This window comes from Phocoena sinus, chromosome 19, assembly GCF_008692025.1.
Source record: "Phocoena sinus isolate mPhoSin1 chromosome 19, mPhoSin1.pri, whole genome shotgun sequence".
Lineage (NCBI taxonomy): Eukaryota > Metazoa > Chordata > Mammalia > Artiodactyla > Phocoenidae > Phocoena > Phocoena sinus.
The window spans coordinates 6,441,491-6,466,816 of NC_045781.1; the positions used below are offsets into that span (position 1 = coordinate 6,441,491).

General features: G+C 48.6%; 2 protein-coding genes across 15 annotated transcripts in view; one reads left to right on the forward strand and one right to left on the reverse strand.

Moving 5' to 3' along the window:
• Positions 1-1,285: 1,285 nt before the first annotated feature.
• ZNF473 (zinc finger protein 473) lies at positions 1,286-14,558 on the reverse strand. 7 transcript variants are annotated; one of them, XM_032614247.1, is made up of 7 exons: positions 14,330-14,533; positions 10,849-11,004; positions 10,174-10,594; positions 8,991-9,117; positions 6,008-6,104; positions 5,816-5,905; positions 1,287-4,534 (listed from the first exon to the last, which is right to left on the reverse strand). In XM_032614247.1, exon 7 carries the CDS (start codon positions 4,458-4,460, stop codon positions 1,971-1,973), a length of 2,490 nt encoding a protein of 829 aa, XP_032470138.1. In that variant the 5' UTR covers positions 4,461-4,534; positions 5,816-5,905; positions 6,008-6,104; positions 8,991-9,117; positions 10,174-10,594; positions 10,849-11,004; positions 14,330-14,533; the 3' UTR covers positions 1,287-1,970. The 7 variants fall into 7 exon arrangements, with proteins under 7 accessions (XP_032470136.1, XP_032470138.1, XP_032470137.1 ...); XM_032614246.1 differs by lacking the exons at positions 6,008-6,104; positions 10,174-10,594 and adding an exon at positions 7,715-8,087 and having other exon boundaries at positions 14,330-14,558; XM_032614245.1 differs by lacking the exons at positions 6,008-6,104; positions 10,174-10,594 and having other exon boundaries at positions 1,286-4,499.
• A 297-nt stretch (positions 14,559-14,855) lies between these two features.
• VRK3 (VRK serine/threonine kinase 3) overlaps positions 14,856-25,326 on the forward strand; it is a 47,469-nt gene continuing 36,998 nt past the window's right edge. For 3 of the 8 annotated variants that reach the window (XM_032611920.1, XM_032611927.1, XM_032611928.1), the window contains exons 1-3: positions 14,856-14,960; positions 16,459-16,521; positions 21,590-21,726. In XM_032611920.1, coding sequence (XP_032467811.1) covers positions 21,591-21,726 — 136 coding nt within the window. In that variant the 5' untranslated portion in view covers positions 14,856-14,960; positions 16,459-16,521; position 21,590. The other 5 variants (XM_032611926.1, XM_032611925.1, XM_032611923.1 and 2 more) reach the window with 5 other exon arrangements.

Below are 25,326 nucleotides of genomic sequence, written 5' to 3' on the forward strand. Positions count from 1 at the left end.
AGCCAACAAGGTCCCAGTTTCAACGACAAAACCAACCAGCACAACTCAAGGTACAAGGTTTGAAAATCCTAAGGGCCCAGAGCACATACTCCTGAACATTTTTTAGCACCAAAAATATGAAAGAATATTAAAAGTGTCAAGAGTCCAATGTCTTTGTAAGATTGTACTTCAGCAAAGAGGTGACTGGGTCACTTAGCTGGTGGGACACAAAAGCTCAGGGCCGAGGAGGTGCCATCAAGAGAGTTGGTGGTGTGGTTCCCTGAGGTGAGACTCAGCTGTAGAACAAGCCTGGCCAAGGTGAGCAGTGAACTCTGGGGCTCCAACAGGAAGGACTGTGTCCTCACTGGGCTCGCCAACTATCCTCAGGGGAATTGCTGTGATATAAGAGAATGTGGTATTTTAAGACGTCACTTGGCAATGGAAACGAGGCCATCCATTTCCCTTTGATTCTAGAAGCTTCAAGGCAAGGGCAGGGATTACCGTATTGGTGTTCCCCACCCTGGAGCCTAGGGAAGCGCCTGGTGAGTGGCCACCTTGGACAACTGGTAAAGGAGGAACATTCCAGCAGTCGTTTCTGTGCATCACAGTTTTTGCTAGCAAGCACATCTTCTGTATAAATGGTGTGAACTGTGTGGAGACAGCGACATCCAATGCAGCTTTCCTAACTGAATCCAGCTGTTTACGGTATTAACTCTCACGATAAACTGGGTCTCATCATTTAACCAACAACTTTAGGTAGGAGGAGATTATGGGAAGGGGTGGCATGTGGATATGGGAGGGGGTCCTTTTGAGTGAGAGGTTTGGGAGGTTAGAGTGGAAAGTTCTTGCCATGCAATGTTAGTTTACGTGTTCTTCTTGGCTTTTTGTGGGTTAAGAAAGTACTAGGACAGGGCTTCCCTGGTGGTGCAGTGGCTAAGAATCCACCTGCCAATGCAGGGGATGCAGGTTCGAGCCCTGGTCCAAGAAGATCCCACATGCCACGGAGCAACTAAGCCCGTGCACCACAACTACTGAGCCTGTGCTCTAGAGCCCGTGAGCCACAACTACTGAGCCTGTGTGCCACAACTACTGAAGCCTGCGTGCCTAAAGCCCATGCTCCACAACAAGAGAAGTCACCGCAGTGAGAAGCCTGTGCATCGCAACAAGGAGTAGCCTCCACCCGCCGCAACCAGAGGAGAGCCCGTGTGCAGCAACGAAGACCCAATGCAGCCAAAAAATAAATAAATAAAATAATTTAAAAAGAAAGAAAGTACTAGGACAGAGCTGAGAGATGGAGGGAAGAAAAAGGCTAGGCTTTTTTTTTTTTTTTTTTTTTAAGAGCAAAGTGCTGGGTTTTTGGATCCAACGAAGCCAAGGATATTTTGGTGGAAAACTTTAAAAATAAAAGCCATGCACATTATTAGTAATAACGTTAACTGCAGTGAAATAAAGATAGAGGGTTGCTTAATTTTCTCTTCCTTTTAATGTAAAAGTGTATATTTGTTATATCTGATGTGTGTTTGTAGCTCACACTTGGTGAGTACTTACTATGTGCTGGGCACTTAGTTCTAAAGTGCTTCACATCTCTTTATCCTCACAACAGCCCTATGAAGTAGGTAGCTATTATTTTGCCCACCTTACAGATGAGGACACCGAAGCCCTGAAAGGTTCCATGACTTTCCCTAGGTCACTTAGGTGGCAGATGGAAGAGCTGGGATTTAACTCAGCAGACTGGCTCCAGTCTAACTCTGACTTCGAAAGCTCCACAGCTTTTCAATGTTTGTGTTTTCATTGTTTTAATGAAACTCACGCGTGCAAATTTTCTAATCAATCTTTATTAATAAAGAGATTTATTACTCTTGGGGGGAGGGGCTTACACTGGGATGGTTTCAACTTTAGGCCTCGGATGAACACATTCTCAGATGTCTGGGATCCTGCTGCCACCCAGCAGCCATGGGCAGAATTGCTACCTGCTACTTTGGAGTGTGAACTCACTGATGTCGGCTAAGACCTAAGCAGCAGCACAAGGCTTTCTGACAATGTGGACACTGATGTGGTTTCTCCTTGGTGTGAATTCTCTGATGCTGACTGAGATGGGCTCTAAGGCCAAAGGCTTTCCCACACACATCACAAGCATAAGGCTTCTCCCCAGTGTGAGTTCTCTGATGCTGCATCAGATTTGCTTTCTGGGTGAAGGCTTTCCCACATTCGGCACACACAAAAGGCTTCTCCCCACTGTGAACTCTCTGATGCTTAGAAAGGCATGAGCTCTGGTTGAAGGCTTTCCCACATTCCTGACAAACATAAGGCTTTTCTCCAGTATGAATCCTCCGGTGTCGGATGAGTGCAGCACCCAGGCTGAAGGTTTTCCCACAGTCGCCACATTCATAGGGTTTCTCACCTGTGTGAACTCTCTGATGCTTAGAAAAGCACGAGCTCTGGCTGAAGGCTTTCCCGCATTCCTGACAAACGTAAGGCTTTTCTCCAGTGTGAACTCTCTGGTGTCGGATGAGTTGAGCGCCCAGGTTGAAGGTTTTCCCACAGTCACCACATTCATAGGGCTTCTCACCTGTGTGAATTCTCTGATGCTTGGAAAGGCACGAGCTCTGCTGTGATGTTTTCCCGCATCCATTTTGCTCAAAGGGCTTCTTTCCTGCCTGAGTTCCCTGATGCTGAACAAGGTGGTTACTGTTGGCAAAGACTTCGTCACACTTGTTAGGTTTAAAGGGCTCCTCCGCAGTTTGGATTAACTGATGTTCTGAGAGACATGCACTTTGGCTGAAGGTCTTTCCACTTTTGTTACATTGAAAGGGGTGCTCACTCTTATGGGTGGACTGATGTTTGGCAAGGGAGGCACTATGAACGAAGGCCTTCCCGCAGTCCCTACATTCATACGGCCTCACTCCAGAGTGGATCCTCTGGTGGCGGATGAGCTGTGAACTTTGGCTAAAGGCCTTCCCACAGTGGTTACACTCAAAGGGCTTCACCCTGGCATGAATCCGCTCATGCTGAGTCAGGTATTTCCTGCAGCTGAAGGTTTTCTCACATTTGTTACACTTAAAGCGCTTCTCACTGACCCTTGGAGGCTCTCTGTGCTCTGGCTTCTCATTCAAGATCTTCCTGCTCTCGTCGAGTCCTTGTTTTTCTCTGGTGTGAATGCTCTGGTGGCAAGTTAGGGTCGAGTGGCAAATGAAGCGCTCACCACACTCCTGACATTCGTAGGGGGTTTCCACAGCGTGGATTTTCTGGTGCTGAACAAGGTGTTCATTGTGGCTGAAGGTCTCCTTGCATTCTGCACAGCTGTAGGGCTTTTCTATGGCGTGAATGGATAGGTGTCGATTTAGGTGGGAGGGCCGGGTGAAACTCTTGATGCATTGGTGGCACTTGTGGGGCCTGTAGCCCGTGTGAACCCTCTGGTGTTCATTAAGGTGAGTGTTCCGGTAAAAGCCTTTCCCACATGTGTTGCATTCGTAAGGCTTCTCGCCCCTGTGAACCCTCTGGTGGGTCTTTAAGGTCAGGATATGGCTGAAGCGTTTCCCACACTCGTCGCACTTATAAGGTTTTTCCCCAGTGTGAACAGACTGGTGTTTGACAAGCAAGGAGTTTCGCCTGAAGGCCTTCCCGCACTCCTGACACACAGCGGTCTTTTCTGCAGCATGAATTTTCTGATGTTGGAGGAGGTATTTGTTAAAGTTGAAGATTGCCTTGCATCTGGCACATTCGTAGAGTTTCCGAGTGTGGGTTTTCTGATACCGGGTGAGATGAAAGGTTTGGCTGAAACTCTCACCATGTTCATTACGTTTGTAGGATTTGCCACCTGGGGGTGGTTTGTGACACTCAACAGGCTGTGAGTCTTGACCTGCTGGACCATCACTGTCTTGACTCTGACGTGGTTCTTCTTCACTGTGAATGTTCTGATGCCACAGGAGGTATGTATTCTGACTAGAAGTCTTCCCGCACTTGTTACCCACATAGGATTTGGAGCCTGTGTGAGACACTGACTGCACAAAAAGGCAGGAACTCTGGTTGACATCTTTCTCATTCTCTTGAGGCACGGTGGGGTCCTCCCTAGTGTGAAGAATCCAGTGCTGGATCAGATGGTAGCTCTGGCTGAAGCTCTTCTCACACTGACCACATTTATAAGGTTTCTCCCCTCCCTGGATGTTATCCTGCTGGCTCTGGTCTGAGTAGCACCCAAAGTCATTCCCACTTTCCTGAGACTTAGCGGGTGTCAGGCTCCTTTCAGGAAGATCAGGAGTCACAGAACCTGCTCCTGGGAAAGGGAGGGACTCGGGACCAAGGCCTCTCTTGAGTTTGTGGCTCTCAAGTTCGTGGCTCTTGCATTCTGTGGGACTTTCCTTGCTGGTAACAACATCGGACTTCAGAAGACTTTCCGGATCTCCAAGCAAACTATCTAACCAGCTCTGATCTATGTAGGCTTCTTCCAGATGGGAGTTCCAGAGGCCATCCTTGGAAAACATCTCAGTAATCTCCTGGAAGAGTCCTTCTTCCAAGAAGTCCTGTGGCAGAGGAGAGGTCTTGGCCTCAGCAGTGTCTGAAAGAGAGGGCAAGAGCAAATGTCTCCTGTGCCCTGGGGGTTAAAGACGGGAGCTGCACGCTGAGAGCAGACAAAAGGGAGAACAGGTGATGGGTCCTGAGTCAGGCCTATCTGGCAAGGAGATGAAGGAGACGGGGCCAGAGTGGTGATCCAGCTGGAACTGGCATCACAGGAAACAGAGCCCATTTCCATGAGGATTAAGAGGGAAGCTGGGCAACCTCGAGGGTTCCACAGAGAAGTGGAGGCTCTCAGTGGATACTCTCCACCATCACCCCCATCAGCTAAGGCCCACTTCCTAGAGAAGTGCACTCAATGGAAAAGAGGTATAAATGATAGCAATGCAATGTGGTTGTTACCACGTGGTCATCATTGTAGCCACACCCAAAGGTGGTTTGCACATGGTTCCACATGCTTGGAACCAGCCTGGATGTTAAGGTGGCAGAAACAGGAATCCACGGTTGCAGGAGCCTGGGCCTATGTGAAAACACCTGCGTGCTCAACGGGAGGCTACAGAAGGTCCACGTTCACAAGCTCGTGAGAGGTGAGCAGAGAATGGAGCTCCAGGCTGACGGCTGGGGTGCAGGCTGAGACTGAGCCATGCAGCCTCCACTCCGTGGCCTCTGGTTCAGGGGTCCTTCTCCTCATGTTAACAGCCTAACAATGAGAAAAGCCTCCAGTGCCCCAGGCAGGGCCTGCCTCTGCTTTTTCCTCCTGGGGATGTCTCAACCAGTGTTAACACCTAGGAATCCTCACTGCTTGACTGGATCCCCTGGAGAAACCGTGGCCTGGAAGAGGGCAGACCGAAGGCTCTTGGCAGCATTTAGGCCCAGGCTTGAGTTACTAACAGATGGGCCATCTGCTAGGCCCTGTGGACCAGGAAGGAAGGATGGGCCTGAATGAAAGGAGGGTGAAACAGGTAGACAGGGGGTCCACAGTGCTCAAGGGGCACAAGGCAAGAAGGTGGAGAGACCAACTCAGGGAATGGAAGGCCAACCCCTGCTGAGTCTGGAAGGATGTGGAGGGGACAGAGGAAGGGCAACAGGACAACCATGTGCTGAACACAGAGTCAGGCAGAGATAAGGCATGCTGGGTGAGGGTCCTGGACCTAAAGCCAGTGCAAGGCAGAGTGAAGCCCGGAAGCAGGGAATCAAGCTGCCTGGGTAGACAAACCGGGTGGGATGGAGGTCCCAAAGATGGAGGGCCCACAAAGGGCCACACCCCACGACCCCTCCACCCTCCTGCTCGCTGGGTGCTGGTGGGCCCTCTCTGCCCACTCACCAGGGCCTGTTGACTCTGGGCTTCCTTTCGCCAGGGCCGCCAGCTCTTCCTCATCATCTGGATGGGAGGTCAGGTTGGGTCTGGGGGGATCTGAAGGGAGAGAAAAGCATTGTCACCAACCAGATGACAGCAGCATGGAGGGCCATCCAGCCACTGAGTGGGAACCTCCCAGCTCTCCTGACTATTCAGCACCTTATCCAGCGCACGGCTCCCAAGGACCAGATGCAGCACTGGGTGACTCCAGGAACGCCTGCCCTACAGGGTTTCCAGTCCAGTGGAGGAGAGGGACCTGGACAGTCACAATCCAGAATGATCAGAGCTGTGACAACTGGGCCTGGGAACACAAAGGATCTGTAACAGCTCTTGAGGAATGAGCAGAGTGGCCAGGGAGAGGCAGGTACTTCCTCGGCCACCTGAGATTCATTCATTCACCCATGGACCACACACGGCCAGAGGCCTCCGTGGGCTAGGCCCCGTGAAGTGTGTTGGGGTCCCAGAGCTCAATCCCGCACTCTACCCCCTGCAAACTTTCTCAAGGAAGGGAGCACAGAGTTGTAATCCCTGGGGAAATGTGCTACAGTGGGGAGAAAGCCACTGCTAACTTCAAAGATGAGAGGTCATGAGCCCAGCAAGTAGGCTTCATCTTTTAGCTGAAAGAGGGCAAGGAAAGAGATTCTCCCCTACAGCCTCCAGAAGGAACCAGCCATGCCCACACCTGGATTTCAGCCAAGGCAGACCCACTTCAAACTTCTGACCTCCATGGGGCTTCCCTGGTGGTGCAGTGGTTAAGAATCCGCCTGCCAATGCAGGGGACACAGGTTCGAGCCCTGGTCTGGGAAGATCCCACATGCCACGGAGCAACTAAGCCCGTGCGCCACAACTACTGAGCCTGCGCTTTAGAGCCCGCAAGGCACAACTACTGAGCCTGCATGCCACAACTACTGAAGCCCAGGCACCTAGAGCCCGTACTCTGCAACAAGAGAAGCCACTGCAACGAGAAGGCCACGCACCACAACGAAGAGTAGCCCCGCTCACTGCAACTAGAGAAAGCCCGTGCTCAGCAATGAAGACCCAACTCAGCCAAAAATAAAATAAAACAAATAAATTAAAAACAACCACATAAAACAAAAAACTTCTGACCTCCAGAACCATCAGTCAGTGTGTGCTGTTTTCAGCCACATTTGTGGCATCTGCAAGAGCGCCATAGCAAACAATTACACCATTCATATATATAGACACACAAACGTGTGCCAGGGAGTCAAGGGAAACACATTTCTACCATGGATTGTAATTTAAAAATTGCAGACACTGAGATTTGACCTCCCACAAGCTGCTTCTGTAGCGTACATTGAGCAGTTTAGAGAAAATCTGCCCCAATGCAATAAAATTACATGAAATGATATTTTTCAGTGTGTAATCCTTTTTTTCCTTTTTAAAAATCTTTTGGAATAAATTATTTTTTCTGCTTTTGGAAAAGAAAGAAGCAAGGAACTTGAGAAGGGGAAATGAGCCGATCAGGATGAGGTGACATGGATGAAGAGAAGCACAGGCTCCACCTAGTGTCTCTGCCCTGCCGCTCCCTCCCTGGGTGACACTGCTGTTCACAGCCCAGGGAAAACGGTTAGCGCCGCAGGCTGCCTGCTCTCCTTGGAAAGGCCTGCTTGCAAGGCTGGCCCTTGGCTGGTGTCTGGGAACCTGGATTTCGGGAGTGGGGGTTTCCAGCATTCCCTAACCAATAAGAGGGGCTCCCTGTGCCCAAACGCCTGCTTCCCTTCGGGGAGTCTAGGATTTGGGTACGTGGCAGGCAGAGGGTGCCTATGCGACCAGCCCCCGGTAAAGAACCTGGGTGCTGGGTCTCTAATGAGCATCCTCGTAGACATTTCATAAGCGTTGGCGCACCTGGTCGCTGGGGGAATTAAGCAATGGCCGTGAGTAGGACCATTCGCTGAGTCCCGAGAGTCCTCCTAGTCAATCACCAAATGTCGGGGTGCTCCTGGGGACTCCCACAGAGCTGGGAAGGTGAATTCCCCTCTCTGAACCTCGATTTCAGGAAGATCAAGAAAACAGGGAGCCAGACTTCCTTGCACGGTGACTGGAAGATGGGAGGAGAGGACTGTAAGCGCTTGCCCAGCACAAGACCCAGCTCCTGACACAGCGGCTCTTGCTGCTCACTCATCTGCTCGTTGAGCCCCCAAAGCGGGTACTGTCCGTTCCGGACACGGGGACTGCACCAGGGAGCAGCACGAGTCCCTGTCCGCAGGAAGTTCCCATCCTAGCAGAGGGAGACAGACCATAAAATGAGCGGTCAGAACATGAAGGAGCAGTGGGCAAGCCGGGCAGGGGAAAAGCAGGGAGTGCTCATGGGGTTGCAGTTTGTCTTAAAAAAGGGAAGCCCCATGGTGGTGCAGTGGTTAAGAATCCGCCTGCCAAAGTGGGATCCCAATGTCGGCTCTTCCCGGACCAGGGATCGAACCTGGTCCGGGAAGATCCCACATGCCACGGAGCAACTGAGCCTGTGCGCCACAACCACTGAGCCCGCGAGACACAACTACTGAGCCCACGTGCCACAACTACTGAAGCCCACGCACCTAGAGCCCATGTTCTGCAACAAGAGAAGTCACCACAATGAGAAGCCTGTACAGCGCAACGAAGAGTAGCCCCCGCTCGCCGCAACTAGAGAAAGCCCGTGCATAGCAACAAAGTCCCAACACAGCCATAAATAAATAAATAAATAAATAAATATATTTTTTTTAAGGGAAAAAAGAAAAAAGGGGAAGCCCTGAGTCAGGGAGGAGACAGAGGACAGCAAATGCAAAGATCCCTAAGTGTCAGCTGGAGGAATTCTTCTACCATGATAACAGGAAAGGCAGGGGCCAGATCAGGGTTTCTCAACCTGGGCACTACTGCCATTTGGGGTCGGATAATCCCTGCATTCTGGGATATGTGGCAGCACCTCTGGGCTCCACCTACTGGATTCCAGGAGCACACCCACCACTGCCAACTGGTGACAATCAAAAAGGTCGCCAGGTGTTGCCAATGTTGCAGAATCGGCCAGCTGAGTACGCTGGTCTGAGGCGCTCAGGAGGCAGGGGCCCCTTCCATGGGTGACAAGAGAGCCACGGGTGATCACCGAGCAAGGCAGTGACAGACCCCTGGGGCTGAGGTGGACACTCACTCAGCAGGAAGAGGTTCTGGTAGTTGTCCAGTGCTGTGTCCCAGAACAGGTCGCCCTGGTCCAGCCCCAGCTGCTCCCAGTCCTCCAAGGTGAAGTCCATGGCTACGTCCTCGAGGGTCGCAAATTCCTGGAATGCAACACACTGTCAGTGATGACTGCGGGGCTGGGGTCAGGGAGGGGCCAACGGCTTACTCAGCACCCCCAGCCCCCCATGCGCCAGGCCTTTGGCAAAAGTCGTCTTGTGAGAACCTTCAGATGTAAGACACTGGGCATCCCCGTATTTTCTAGAAAAGGACAGGAGTCTTGAAGAGGAGACGTGAGGTTCCCTCAAGGTCACAGAGGTGGGTCTGCCTGATCCTGACATCCATCTACCTTGGCTTTTGTTTTTTTCAGTGTTTGTTCAAGATTTTAAGGTTTTTTAATTAAAAAAAATTTTTTAAATTATAGTTGATTTACAATGTTAATTTCTGCTGTACAGCAAAGTCATTCAGTTATACATATACATGCTTTTTCACATTCTTTTCCCTTATGGTTTATCACAGGATACTGAATATAGTTCCCTGTAGGGCCTTGTTGTTTATCCAGTCTATATATAATAGTTTGCATCTGCTAATCCCAAACTCCCAATCCTTCCCTCCCCCACCCCCTCCCACTTGGCAACCACAAGTCTGTTCTGTGTCTGTGAGCCTGTTTCTGTTTCATTTACTCATTCCACAAACACCTTGAGGAACTTCCCTGGTGGCGCAGTGGATAAGACTCCGCACTCCCAGTGCAGGGGGCCCAGGTTCCATCCCTGGTCAGGGAACTAGATCCCACATGCGTGCCACAACTAAGGAGCTGCCAAGCAGCAGCTAAGGAGCCCATCTGCCACAACTCAGACCCAGCGCAAACAAATAAATATTAAAATACAAACAAACAAAAAACATCTTGAGGCTTCCTGTGTGCCAAACCGGTGATGGTCCCTGGGGACCCAGAGATGAGTCCCAATCAGTACTTGTACCCGTGGAGCGCCAAGTCTGGTGGGGCTGACAGATATATATAGTCAGGGACACCCCATCCGGGTGGATTTGTGCTACAGCTGAGGCAGCAGGGGTGATATGGGAGACCAGAGCGGGGAGGAGCTGACGCTGCCCAGGGAAAGTGGGAGGAATGAGCTGGGTCTTGAAGGCTGTGGAAGACTCACCAGCCAGAGATGGTGGGCGGGGTATATTCTAGCAGAGGGAGGAGCCTGACCAAAGGCGGGAAGCTGAAAAGTACAGAGTAACATTTTACCACCAGGCCAAGGAGGGAGTACGGCGTGTGTGGGGACACGGAGAAGACAGTGTGGAGGGGGGCAGGACCCAGGTCACGCAGGGATGGGCTCAGAAACCTGGATTTTATCCTATAGGCAATAAGGATTCCTGGAAGGATACTGAGCAGGAGAGCGACAGTGTGAGGGCTTTCCTTTAAGAAGATCGAGTTGGGGGACTTCCCTGATGGTGCAGTGTAAGAATCCACCTGCCAATGCAGGGGACACGGGTTCAATCCCTGGTCTGGGAAGATCCCACATTCCGCGGAGCCCGCGAGCCCCAACTACTGAAGCCTGCGTGCCTGGAGCCCGTGCTCTGCAACAAAGAAAAGCCACCACAATGAGAAGGCCGCGCACGGCATCGAAGAGTAGCCCCCGCTCGCTGCAACTAGAGAAAGCCTGCGCACAGCAACGAAGACCCAACGCAGCCAAAAATAAATTAATTAATTAATTAAAAAAAAAAAAAGATCCAGTTGGGGACCATGATAAGACAGTGAGCCAGAACAAGGCAGGCCAGCTGTGCAGCCTTTGGGGACGATGGGTTAGGATAGGGAGGGACCCTCGACTCACCTCAGTCATAGCCAATGGGGGCCCAGCAGCCGAGTCCTCCTTTAAGCTCCCCCTCCTGGGAGAAAGTGTCCCTTCCTCCTAGGGCTGACTCTGGCCACGCTGGAGGAGCCCCCAAAACTTCCAGAAGCAGGAGGAGGAGTCAGAACATAAGTCTCCCTGCAGGAACACAACAATTCCATTTACTGAAACCACCCAGCCCCACGTTTCTCCTGTGCTTCAGAGCCCTCAGGGCCACTTCACAACCCTTCTTGGCACTCACAGTCAGTAAATACAGCCAGTAAATACCCACTTGGGAGAGGTGGAGATTCAGATCTATCACCTTGGCGGAACCTTCTGTCTTGCTTCCCACTGTGTGCACAGTGCCTGGCACACAGTAGGGATTTTTAAAATATTTGTTGACAGAACACATGTGTCTCTAACTGAACCCCTGGGACGATGCTTCTGATATTTCTGATTCTCATCTCTAAGACTTGAGTCCAGGTGAGCCTCCAAGACTGTTGATGTTTCTTCAACCTTTTTTTTTAAACCATGACCCACAGTAACACAGACAATATATACCATGACTACTCATTTGCATACATAACTGAACAAAAGCTTCATGAAACAATACTTCATCCTACAAAGTAGGATGGACTGGGATGTTTACCATTCTGGTTGTTTTTATTTTACTTCATTAAAAAAAAGTATGGTCACTGCCCCCCCGAGTTATTTTCATGACCCATAGCATGCAAAACACTGTACCACTGGTGCGGCCACTGTGTATTTCCTAAGTAGCATATACCTATGGGGTGTCAAAAGCATTCCATATCATGAATCAGCAACGACACAGGTCCACAATTCTTAAGTCTCTGGGGCCAGGTATGCTTTGAATTCAGAAATTTTCAGACTTTAAAAAGATAATCCAAGGGCTTCCTTGGTGGCGCAGTAGTTGGGAGTCTGCTTGCCGATGCAGGCGACACGGGTTCGTGCCCTGGTCCAGGAAGATCCCACATGCCGTGGAGCGGCTGGGCCCGTAAGCCATGGCCGCTGAGCCTGCACGTCCAGAGCCTGTACTCCGCCACAACAGTGAGAGACCCGCGTACCGCAAAAAATAAATAAATAAAGAGCTATGGGTATTCGTTTAAAAAAAAAAAAAAAGATAATCCAGAGACTTCCCTGGCTGCCCAACGGTTAAGACTTCGCCTTCCAATGCAGGGGGTGTGGGTTTGATCCCTGGTTGGGGAGCTAAGATCCCACATGCCTCATGGCCAAAAAACCAAAACATAAAACGGAAGCAATATGGTAACAAATTCAATAAAAACTTTAAAAAATGGTCCACATCCAAAAAAAAAACTCTTATAAAAAAAAAAAGGTGATCCACCATATATATGGTGTATTTCATTAGAATCCCAATGCAGTGGGGTGGGGGGAGGGCGCTGGCGGGAGCATTTCATAATTGAATACTTTGATATTTCTAGAACAGAGGTATCAATATTCACTCTAGGTAGGATAAGTAAAAGTAATAAATCACAGCAGTTCTAATCAGTTGCGGGCACCAAATCCATAGAAAATAATGTTTGGTTTTCAGAGCTTTCTAGATTTTGTGACTGCAGATAAGGGAATGTGGTAGACCTATAATAAGTGCTAACATTTTACCCAACGAGGATTTCCCTCACAACAGAGGTTAAGCCGTGACTTTTTAGTATAATTTGACCCACAGATTTTTAAAACTTTATTTTATTGAAGTAAAGTTGATTTACAATGTTGTGTTAGCTTCTGGTATACAGCAAAGTGATTCTGTTATTTATATATATATGTACATACAGTATATGTGTGTGTATATATATATATATTCTTTTTCATATTCTTTTCTATTATGGTTTACTACAGGATATTGAATGTAGTTCCCTGTGCTACATAGTAGGACCTTGTTGTTTATCCAGTCTATATATAATAGTTTGCATCTGCTAATCCCAAACTCCCAATCTGTCCCTCCCCCAACCCCCCTCCCCCTTGGCCACCAGAAGTCCGTTCCCTATGTCCAATCCACAGATGTTTTTTGTTTTGGGGTGTTTTTTTTTGCGGTACGCGGGCCTCTCACTGTTGTGGCCTCTCCCGTTTTGGAGCACAGGCTCCGGATGCGCAGGTTCAGCGGCCATGGCTCACGGGCCCAGCCGCCCCGCGGCATGTGGGATCTTCCCGGACCGGGTCACGAACCCGTGTCCCCTGCATCGGCAGGCGGACTCTCAACCACTGCGCCACCAGGGAAGCCCCACAGATGTTTTATCTGGCCTGAGTTGGCACTGAGTGTTTTGACAGAAAATTCTTTTAAATAATCCCAAACTTAAAAGCTGGGAGATTTCACCTAAAAACTTGATTTCCAGCTTCTGAAAAATCCTAGGATTTGGCCACATGGGGTCTGCATTCGCATGAAGCTAGTTTGTTGGAGGCCGTTTAGAGCTACCCCCGCACCCCGCTTTAGATGGGGTGAGCCCTCCCAGATGCCCCACAGCCCTCACCCAGACCTCTTCTCTCCTTTTCCTTATCTGCCTGACGCTTATAGACATCTTAGTTTGAGAACTCTACGTACAGTTTCCAGATCCCGTTCTGTCCACATCTCATACACTCTCAGCCCTGGGAGGGAAGAAACTGGAGCCCTAACGCGAAGCTCAAGGTCACCCAGCCTGTCATAATAACTTGAGACAAATAGGACTGGAAAACCTTAGGCCCTGGAGTCAGGGAATCTTGCCTCTTCCTGGTGTGGGACCATGGCCAGATCATTCACCCTTTCTGTGCCTGTTTCTTCATGTACAAAATGGGGCAGATACAACTCATCCACAATCTCGTCTACAATTCTGAAAACGTAAGGCTCTGAAAACCAGAACTTTATTCAAAAATTGGCAGCCAATCTGAACCCGAATTGCCACAGGCTATGTATATTCTTTATTCCCCTTTAGTGTGGGTATTCATGCCTTTTCCGGCAGAAATACTCGATTTCCAAGAATTGCCCCAGATCTCGCTTGGGGGTGTTGCCTAGTTATGAAACATGCACCCTACTAACTCTCTAAATTCTGAAAAATTCTGATTCCCGAGATGATCCTGGTGGCTGCGGAGCTGACAAGAGAAAATGCGAGGACAGAGCGGCGCCTGGCACACAGATAGCGCCCAAATAAATGGTAAATATCTTGACTTTCTAAGGAACTGCCATTCATTCATCCCTCAAGATCCGACCCAGCTCTGCCAAAGACTTCAGGTAACTCACCCCCTCCTTCAGCCTCAGTTTCCTCACCCAAGAATAAAATAAAATAGAATCGATCCTCTCTGGGCTGCCGGTGAGAGTTGGAAACCACTTCAGCAAGATCCTGGCTTGTAACTCTGAACAAGGGCTCAAGACTCCACCTAGATACCCACAGCCCAAGGCGACTCGCCCAGTGCCGAAGTCTCCCCAAAAGCATTCCGTCACCTCTCGTCTTCAGCGATCCCAGCCCCGGCGTCTCCTCACCTCGAGACTGCGGTCAGCCAGGTTAAAAGACTCGACCTCAAACGGGTGGGAGCCGGAGACCCAACTGCTCGGACACGCGCCTCCCCGCAGCCATTTCCGTTACCGGGAGAATCTCTTCAGAGCTACTCCCCACCCAGGATCCTCCGCGCCAGCCCCAGGACCCCGTTTCCCAGAGAGCTATGCGGACGCCTTTTCTTGTCTTCCCATCTCCACCCTCTTCTTCGTCCTTAGAGGCCCCGCTGAGCACACTGGGAAATAGAGTAGAAAGAGACTCGGCATCAGGTGGCATCTGGGTATTGTAGTCCAGCTTTTGAAGGACAACCTAGTCAGTCTTCGTAGTTCATCCCTCCTTACGATTGGCTCCACGTTGGCATATGCGCAATAGAACGAGGAAGCGTTCCACAGAATGTGGAATGGGGTTGGGCGATGAGGGAAAATCCCTCCCCCAGCCGTGAGTCAGAGGGCTGGTCTGCCGCGAAGGTGCCTGGGAAATGGAGTTCTCAGGAAGGCACAGCCCGCGGGCAATCCGGAGGTCTGCGTAGGCTGCGCGGCCGCAGTTCTTCCGCGAGGGAGAGGGTGCGCGCGCAGCGCCTTCCGCCCAAGCGGAAGTTTTCGCGGGGCAACTGAGGAGGTGAGTCTCAGTTCCTCTGGCGGGTTCGAGGGTCTGGCTGCAAATATGTGTCTCCCCACTCCCCTCACCAAATCTAGAGGTGAGGGGAAGGAGAAGCGGAGCAGGGGGAGGTCTCCTGATACCCTAGCCAGAGTTCGGTCGTGGTGCTTGTGACGTGAGCGCGACTCTTTGTGGGAGGCGGAGCCCCTGGGAGCGGGCGTCGGGGGTCGGGATGAAAGAAGCTTCTGGTCTCCGAAATAACCTGCCAGCTCCAAGTGTCCCCAGCTTCTTCGGGCTCTTGGTGACAGGCGTGGCTACGACGGAGACGGGCGGAGCTAATGGGGAGTTCGACAGACGCCCCGCCGTGGTACTACGTCATCCCTGGTTTCCGTGGAGGACGGGGCCGAGGCGAATCCTGTCACCTAGGTGATTAGCCTTCCTGCCCTAAGTTAGAGTCTAATCTTTAGCTCTTCCAGGAGGGGCACAGTATTTAACACATAGCAGATGTTCAGTAAATGTTTGTTGAGTAAGTAATGAAAATGGGTGAATGAATGATAAAGACTGGCCTGAATGTTGGAGCCTTGACTCTGAGTCCTGAGCTAGCCATATGACCTTGGACCGGTGACGTCAACACTGAGACTCCCTTGTTTCTTCCATACATATTTATTGAGAGTTTAGTATAGCTGTACTTCCACGTGACGTATTAAACAGTTGCTTGCTTATTTATTAAACTTGTCTTCCCCCACTAGAATGAGCTTTGTCGGGTCAGGACCCTTGTTTGTCTCCTTTGCTGCTGTATCCCCAGTAGCAAGCACATATTAGGAGTTCAGTGAATAATTTTTGTTGTTGTTGTTGTTTTGCGCTACGCGGGCCTCTCACTGTTGTGGCCTCTCCCGTTGCGGAGCACAGGCTCAGCGGCCATGGCTCACGGGCCCAGCCACTCCGCGGCATGTGGGACCCTACATCGGCAGGCGGACTCTCAACCACTGCGCCACCAGGGAAGCCCAGTGAATAATTATTGAGCGAATGAGTGAATGAACAAACTTAGCACATGTTGGCTGCATAGCCAATGCTCAATAAACATTAACCATTATCTTTTTTTAAAATAAATATTTATTTATTTATTTATTTGCCTGCGTTGGGTCTTCGTTGCTGCGCGCAGGCTTTCTCTAGTTGTGGCGAGCAGGGGCTACTCTTCTTTGAGGTGCGCGGGCTTCTCATTGGGTGGCTTCTCTTGTTGCGGATCAGAGGCTCTAGGCGCGCGGGCTTCAGTAGTTGTGGCACGTGGGCTCAGTAGTTGTGGTTTGTGGGCTCTAGAGCGCAGTCTCAGTAGTTGCAGCGCACGGGCTTAGTTGCTCCGTGGCGTGTGGGATCTTCCCGGACCAGGGCTCGAACCCATGTCCCCTGCACTGGCAGGCGGATTCTTAACCACCGCGCCACCAGGGAAGTCCCAACCGTTATCTTTTACTTACATGTGCAGCAAACCTGAGTCAGCCTCTCCACCTCTTTTCACTTACAGGACACAGTTAAGATGGAGTTTCCAGGCCAGTGAATCTGAGGGCCAGACCGTGACCCCATAAAGGTACCATCCCCTGGCACGTATGCCCCTTAAGTCCTATTCCCCACCAACAGCCTGCTCCTGCTGCATCTCCTGTGTGTTACTGCTCGCAGACTTCACTCCCAGGAGAAAGGTTATCAGTGGCGTGGCAGTGGTCCAGGCACTTACCCATTCCTAAAAGCTGTCTTTATCCGACGGCACTTGGCACCTGGGGAAATTCCACTGAAACCGCCTCAAATTTTCAAACTTTTATTTACATAAGTAACCTAGCAGTCTTGAGTGTATTAGTCAGACTAGGCTAGACCATGCTGCAGTAACAATTGACCCCCAAATCTCAGATTAACCCAGACACCAGTTTCTCACTAATACAAGGTCTGGAGCAACTCTCCAGGGTAGCTGTCCTCTATAGACAGTTTTGATCTTGTGGCTCCAACATCACACAAGGGTTTCTGGTTTGTCATGGCCTGAAGGGAGAAGTGATGGTGACTCTTCTAGCTTAAAAAAATGCTCACCAGTATTTATATCTTCGAAAAGCTAGAGATGTCCATTTAAATGTTATTACCAGGAAAGCAAATGATTAAGTTACATGACCAATCAGGATTACAACCTTCTTAGAGGCTAAAGAACACTTGGCGGCAGTTTTGAAATCATATGTCTTACACAACTTGTGTAAAATAACAGAAAGGCAGTTTTATGCCACAGCGTGGTTTGTGCTCTTCTGCAGGCCAAGGGGAAGAGGAACCCTTTTCTCCTCTGGTTGAGATTTCTTTCATGGGCTGTTTGGACGGCCTGTGTGTTTCAAGGGCAAGCACTGGAATTTCATGAGTTAGTACCAAGAGGAAATGGAGAGACCTGAGAGGCTCAGAACTTAGGATATGGAAAGAGAAAAGGGAGGAATAGAAACGTTAACAAACACAAGATGATAAGTGGGATACAGGGCATGATAGGGTAATAACAACCACTAACTTAAAAGGCTTTCTGTGGGCCGGGCCCCTGTTCTTAGCAACTGATAGAAATGTATTGCATTTAGGCCACCAGCCACTCTGTCAGACAGGAATTGTTAAAAGCCCCGTTTTACCATTGGGCAGACTGAGGCACAGAGAGGTTAGTAACATGCCCAGCAAGGAGCACATCTGGAATTCAAATCCAGGCAGCCTGGGACCAGAGCCTGTGATTTTAAGGACTCTACTGTTTGCATTCTCAACAGAAACCAGTCTTTACAGTGAATAGAGGAAAAGGTTTTAATTAGACTGAGCCAGACACAGAAAGATAAATATGGCATGATCTGACATATATGTGGAATCTAAAAAAAAATTGTCAAACTCATAGTAACAGTGAGTGGAACGGTGCTTACCAGAGGCTGTGGGGGAAAAGAGATATTGATCAAAGGGTATAAACTTCCCATTATAAGATGAATAAATTCTGGAGACCTAATGTATAGCATGGCAGCTATAGTAAATAATAACTAATTGTATACTTGAAATTTGCTGAGAGAGTAGATCTCAAGTGTCCTTACCACACACACACACACACACACACACACACAAATTGGAGCTATAAGAGGTGATGGATATGTTAATTAGTTTGATTGTGGTGATCGTTTCATAATGTATACTGTTAACCAGACTTTCAGAAACGGAGACTGACTGAAATAAAGAGGGATTTATTTGGGGTTTGTTAGGACTGCAGCCCAGGAGACCCAGATTCAAGAAGTACTTGAGGGCATCCTAATAAAGAAATACATATATACGTATTACAATTAAAAAAAAAAAAAAAGCAGCTTGAATTGTGTTCCACTGGACTACAAATGAAAGAAGCTTCTAAAGGCAAAAACTGCAAAGCCACAATTAGTTACATTAGTTGTTTATCAAGAATTATAATTAGATGATACAGCCACTATGGAGAACAGCATGGAGGTTCCTTAAAAAACTAAAAACAGGACTACCATACGACCCAGCAATCCCACTACTGGGCACATACCCTGAGAAAACCATAATTCAAAAAGAGTCATGTACCACAATGTTCATTGCAGCACTAACTACAATAGCCAGATATGGAAGCAACCTAAATGCCCATTGACAGGTGAATGGATAAAGAAGATGTGGCACATATATGCAGTGGAATATTACTCAGCCATAAAAAGAAACAAAACTGAGTTATTTGTAGTGAGGTGGATGGGCCTAGAGTCTGTCATACAGAGTGAAGTAAGTCAGAAAGAGAAAAACAAATACCATCTGCTAACGCATATATATGGAATCTAAAAAAAAAAAATGGTTCTGAAGGGGCAGGACAGGAATAAAGATGCAGACGTAGAGAATGAAATTGAGGACACGGGGAGTGGGAAGGGTAAGCTGGGATGAAGAGAGTGGCATGGACATATATACACTACCAAATGTAAAATAGATAGGTAGTGGGAAGCAGCCGCATAGCACAGGGATACCAGCTTTGTGATCACCTAGAGGGATGGGATACGGAGGGTGGGAGGGAGACGCAAGAGGGAGGAGATACGGGGATATACGTATATGTATAGCTGATTCACTTTGTTATGAAGCAGAAACTAACACACCATTGTAAAGCAAATATTCCAATGAAGATGTTAAAAAAAAAAATCAAGCTGGCAAGAAGTAGGGTGTTTGTTAAGCAAGGATTGGTTGGGGTCAGAATGGTTGCATCTATACAAGGGGGAACAGCCCTGAGACACAAGGTTCCAGGTGGCAGATGTTGTTTTAAAGATGGCTGGTGTCCTTGGGTTAGGTATAGTTCACAGAAAGTTCAAGTTCTCAGTGTTGCAGGAAAGTCCTGAGACCAGATCCTTAATGGCTGCCCAGTTCCATTTTTGTATGTCTGAACTATGATCACTCCATTATAATTTTAATTTGTCATATATACATATATGGCAAATTAGAATTATTTATATATATATACACACACGTATATAAACAAGTTGTACACTTTAAATATAGACAGTTGTTATTTGTCAAAGATAAATAAATGAAAGTAAAAAGAAAAGAACTTTGTCTTGCAAGGCAAAATGAAGTCTCGAGCACAAGTTTATTTTGACTTCTATTTTGATATCCCAGCTTATAACTGGGACTGTACACTGAATCTTAGAATAAAAAACAAATAAAATAATTTTGCTTTTTTCTTTTGCTATTTAAAATATATTCATTGGAAATGCCTATTGCACTGTCATCCCTGTTGAGTTTCTCTGCTTCATTTATGAACTAGTTTCATCCTGCTCTTATGGGCTAAGTTGTATCCCGCAAAAATTCATATTTTTAGGAAACTCTAACCCTGAGTATCTCAGAATGCATCTGTATTTGGAGATAGGGCCTTTAAAGAGGTAATTAAAGCGAGGTCTTTAGGGTGGGCCTGCTGTGGTCTGAACATTTGTGTCCCCCCGCAAAATTCATATGTTGAAATGAAATGCCCAATGTGACGGTATTAGGAGGTGGGGCCTTTGGGAGGTGGGTAGGTCGTAAGGGTGGAGCTCTCATGAATGGGATTAGTGCCCTTATAAAAGAGACCCAGAGAGTTCCCCAACCCCTTGCTCCATGTGAGGACACAGGGTGAAGTTGTCAGTCTGTAGCCCAGAAGAGGGCCTTTACCATAACCCAGCCACGGTGGCACCTTGATCTTGGACATCCTGGTCTCCAGAACTGTGAGAAATAAATTTCTGTTGATTGTAAGCCACCCAGTAGTCTGTGATATTTTATTATAGCCACTCAAACAGACTACGATAGGCCCTAATCCAATAAGAAGAGGGGATTAGAACACAGAGGGACAACCGTGTGAGGACACAGTGAGAAGGCAGCCATCTGCAAGTCAAGGAGAGAGGCCTCAGAAGAAGCCAAACTTGCTGATACCTCGATCCCGGACTTCTAGCCTCCAAAATTGTGAGAAAATAAATTCCTGTTGTTTAAGCCACCTAGTCCATGGTATTGAGTTGTGGCTGCCCAAGCAAATGAATACACCTGCTGTATCCTCATTTGTTGTAGGCTCTATGTGTGATTTTGCCTTTGATTTTTTAAAGTATTAGGAAGTATTGCAGAAATACACAAGGCTTAGAGGATAATGTAGTGAACACCCGTTACCCCTCTAAGTTAGTCAGGATAGGGTAGGATGTGCTGCAGTAACAAGTAAACCCTGAAATCTTAGTGGCTTAATACAATGTAAGTTTATTTGCCCATCATGAGATTGCAACATGGACCAGGCAGCCCTGCTTCATCTTGTACCTATGCCATCTGGAGTATGGACCATCTGGGCCATCCCTGAAGAGGATGGGTGGACAGAGGAGGTACTTGGGCTCTTAACTGCCTCAGCTGGGAAGTAACTTCCATTCACACCCCATTGGCCAGAAGTAGCCAAAACTAGTGGCCCCAATCTCACTGCAGAGGATCCTGGGAAGTGAAGGGGAGGATGTGGATATCTGGTAAGCACTAATGGTCTCTACCTTCCCCATAACATGGTTCAAGAAATGAGCATCACAATTACAGCTGAAGACCCTCAATGCTTCCGTGATTGGAGCAGTTCTGCAGAACTTTTATTGACCTCAAGCCATTCTCATATCTTTTGTGAGTGCTGCAGTTTCACTCTGCATTTGTTCTTCTTTGTACCTGCCCTGGGCCATTAGGGAGAGACAGGTGGCTAGAGGCTGGACAAGGGGCAAGAACTCACTTTTGTTACCCCCCCTTGGCCGCGGCACGTGGGATCTTAGTTCCCTGACCAGGGATCAGACCCGTGCCCCCTGCAGTGGAAGTGCAGAGTCTTAACCTCTGGACCACCAGGAAGTCCCTGAGAACTCATTTTACGAGTGGCCACTTTCTGGGAATTCCCTGGCGGTCCAGTGGTTAGGATGCTGTACTTCCACTGCAGGGGGGCACAGGTTCGATCCCTGGCTAGGGAACTAAGATCGCACATGCCATGCAGTGCAGCCAAAAAAGAAAAAAAAAGGAGTGGCCACTTTCTGAGAGAGGGTATTCCAGGTATGATAACTTTTCTTCTTTCTGTAATCTCATCATCATGGGGAACTCGGCAGTGGATTAAGTTTCCTTCCAGCTTCCTGTCCCCCGACCCCACTTCTGTTTTCTAGCATGATCTTCTGTCCAGACTGTGGCAAAGGTGTTGAAGCAACTTTCAAATTCTGCCCCCACTGCGGAAAACCTCTGCCTACAGAGGAGCACAAGGGGTCCCAGACCTTTGTCAAGCCGTCTACGTCATCCTCCCAAGGTAAGAACCGGGGCCTTATGCTTCTCCCTTTGGAAGGGGTGATGTGTGTGCGTGCGTGTGTGCGTTTGGGAAGGAAAGACAGACACCTTTGCAGTCTGCCTGACCCTGCATGGATACCGGAGAAGCCCAGAGCTCAGGCTCTCCCTATACAGAGTTTCTTGGCGTTTTATCGGGCTCGTGGCTCTGAAGTTGACAGCTCATGCATTTCTGTCTCCAGCTTGGACTCTTCCCCTGAAATCTACATTCATATATATCAGACTCCCTGCTTGACATCTATTGGATGTCCCATAAGTGTCTCCGCATGCCCAGAACTAAGCTCCTGATATGACTGCCACGCCCCACCTGCCCCTTCCATAGACTATCCCATTGAGGTAACAGCAGTTCAGCTTATTCAGTTTCTCAGACCATGGAGTCATCCTCGAGTCCTCTTTCTCTCCCACCCGATGACTGCAGCCCTCCAGCAGATCTCATCAGCTCTCACTTTAAAAGTCAATGCCAAGGACTTCCCTGATGGCACAGTGGTTAAGAATCCACCTGCCAATGCAGGGGACACAGGTTTGATCCCTGGTCCGGGAAGATCCCACATGCCACGGAGCAACTAAGCCCGTGTGCCGCAACTACTGAGCCTGCGCTCTAGAGCCCACAAGCCACAACTACTGAGACCATGTGCCACAACTACTGAAGGCTTTGTGCCTTAGAGCCCCGTGCTCTGCAACAAGAGAAGCCAGTGCAATGAGAAGCCCATGCATCACAATGAAGAGTAGCCCCCACTCGCCTCAACTAGAGAAAGCCTGTGAGCAGTAACGAAGACCCAATGCAGCCAAAAATAAATAAATTTATTTTTTAAAAAACTCAATGCTGAATTGGACCACTTCCTGCCACCACCCTGATCCATCTCACCCTCACCTCACCAATATTGTAGAAGCTTTCTTCCCCTGGTATTCCTGCTTCTTCTCTGTTCCCTGCAGCTCTCTTCAAGTGGCAGCCTGATGGACCCTGTTAAAACGAAGTCAGACCCTGCCATTCCCCTGCTCACTACCTTCCCAGGTTAAGCCTGACATGATCAGGTCCCTGTTGTCTCTCAGAGCTCATCTCCTAACCCTGGACCTCTAAGCTGTTGCACTTGCTGTTCTCTCTCTCTGGGTGGTTCTTCCCTCATCTGGTGCATGACCCCCTCTCTCACTTTCTTCAGGTCTTTATGCAATTGTTGCCTGCTCAGAGAGGCCTTCCCTGACACCTCTAATTAAATTGCATCCCCCTACATGTGACAGCCCCTGTCCCCTGCCCCTGCTTTATCTTGCCTTTCAGTACGTGTAAGTATCAACTGTATTAAATATATTATTTTACTCATTTATATTGCTCCTCATCTTTAAGCTCTGTAAGGATAGGAGTTTCTCGTGGTTTGTAAGCTCTGTTGTTTGCACAGCATCCAGGACTGTGCCTGATACAGAGTTGGGTGCTGAGAAATCTTACTGATTGGTTGACTGAATGAATGAAATATCAGCAGTAGGTCCCAGCCAATGGAAAGCCCAAGCACAGATCCTACGTTGGTAAATCGAAGTGGATTTGCTTATCTGAAGGCCACAGAAGGAAGTTGGCATACGTGGCAGAAAGTTCAGCAACGTTCGTTTTATCATTTAGGAGTGTGTTTGGCTGCAAGTAACAGAAAACACTACTTCAAGGGTTTAAACAAATGAGGTTTGTTTTTCTTTCTAACAAAAAGTCTAGAGGGGACAGTCCAGTGTACAGATGGTGTCCCCATGATGCCGTAAGGGACCCAGGCTCCTCCTGTCTTTCTCCTCATCCTTAGTGTATGGTTTTGGTTCCCATTCTCATTTTATATTGGAGTATAGTTGATTTACAATGTTGTGTTAGTTTCAGGTGTACAGCAAAGTAATTCAGTTATACATATAGATATCCATTCTTTTTCAGATTCTTTTCCCATATAGGTTATTACAGAATATTGAGTAGCGTTCCCTGTGCTGTACAGTAGGTCCTTTTTTTTTTTTTTTTTTTTTTTTGCTGCGGTACGCGGGCCTCTCACTGCTGGGGCCTCTCCCGTTGCGAAGCACAGGCTCCAGACGTGCAGGCTCAGCGGCCATGGCTCACGGGCCCAGCCGCTCCTGCGGCATGTGGGATCTTCCCGCACCGGGGCACGAACCCGTGTCCCCTGCATCGGCAGGCGGACTCTCAACCACTGCGCCACCAGGGAAGCCCCTGGTAGGTCCTTTTTGATTATCTGTTTTATATATAGTGATGTGTATGTTAATCCCAAACTCCTAATTTATCCCTCCCCGACACATTTCCCCTTTGGTAACCGTAAGTTTGTTTTTGAAGACTGTGAGTCTGTTTCTGTTTTGTAAATAAGTTCATTTGTATCGTGTTTTTATATAAATTTATTTATTTATTTTTGGCTGTGTTGGGTCTTCGTTGCTGCACACGGGCTTTCTCTAGTTGCGGCAAGCGGGGGCTACTCTTCCTGTGGTGTGCGGGCTTCTCATTGGCTTGTCTTGTGGAGCTTGGGCTCTAGGTGTGCAGGCTTCGGTAGTTGTGGCACACGGCTCAGTAGTTGTGGCTCGCAGGCTCTAGAGCGCAGGCTCAGTAGTTGTGGCACACGGGCTTAGTTGCTCCGTGGCATGTGGGATCTTCCCGGACCAGGGCTCGAACGCGTGTCCCCTGCATTGGCAGGTGGATTCTTAACCACTGCACCACCAGGGAAGTCCTGTATCATTTTTTTTTTAGATTCCACATGTGTGATATTATATGATATTTGTTTTTCTCTGTCTGACTTACTTCATTTAGTATGATAATCTCTAGGTCCGTCCATTAGAGCCTGAGTCCTTAACCCCAGCCTTCCCTAATGCCCGCCTTGGGCCTCACTCATTGTTCATTCACCCAGTCATCAGGCAACAAACATACTTGGACTGCCTATTGTGTACTTAGGTGCTGTGTTTGTGCCCAGGGATGTAGTAACAGGTGAGATGGACCTGGTTTCTGCTCTCTCAGAGATTTTGGTGGCTGGTAAGGCAAACAGACATTGAATAAACAATTATTAGTTGAGTGCATGATAACAGAAGGGCAATGGATGGACCACAGAACACACATAAAGGAGATGTGTTTCTGGGAGGGTCAGGGAAGGCCTCCCTGGGTGGGTAATGTTTGAGCCGAGATCTAGGGATGATGAGAGTTAGCCAAGTGAAGACTGGGGGCAAGGTGAGGGGGTCGGAACAGGAATTCAGGCATCGAGGCATGGTATGGGGAAGAGCCATACATGTTGGAGAAGTAAAGAAGGACAGCTGTACTGGGGGCAGACACGTGGGGCCTTGTAGACCATGGGTAAGGAGTTTAGTAATCACTGATGTGGTGAGGAGCCATGGAAGAATTTCCGCCAAATGGGAAACACAGTATGATTTGCATTTTGAAGAGACCTCTCTGAATGCTACGTGCGGAAAGTAGATTGGAGGCATGGAAACCAGTTAGGAGGCCATTCCAGGAGTCCAGAGACCAAGTATGCTGGCTGAGGTAGTGTCAACTGAAAGAAGACTTCTGATTTTAGTAATACGGCAGACTAGATGATAAGGAAAAGTCCCTTATGGCTCA

Bases quoted from the DNA above. Each gene is read 5' to 3' on its own strand.
- ZNF473 (XM_032614242.1), bottom strand. The intron at 5,906-8,990 runs GTGAGTGTCCAC...CTCTCCCTTCAG, and splicing joins CCAGAACCTCTTCCTGCTGA to ATCCCCCCAGACCCAACCTG. The intron at 4,535-5,815 runs GTGAGTGGGCAG...CCTCTCTTTCAG, and splicing joins CCCAGAGTCAACAGGCCCTG to ACACTGCTGAGGCCAAGACC.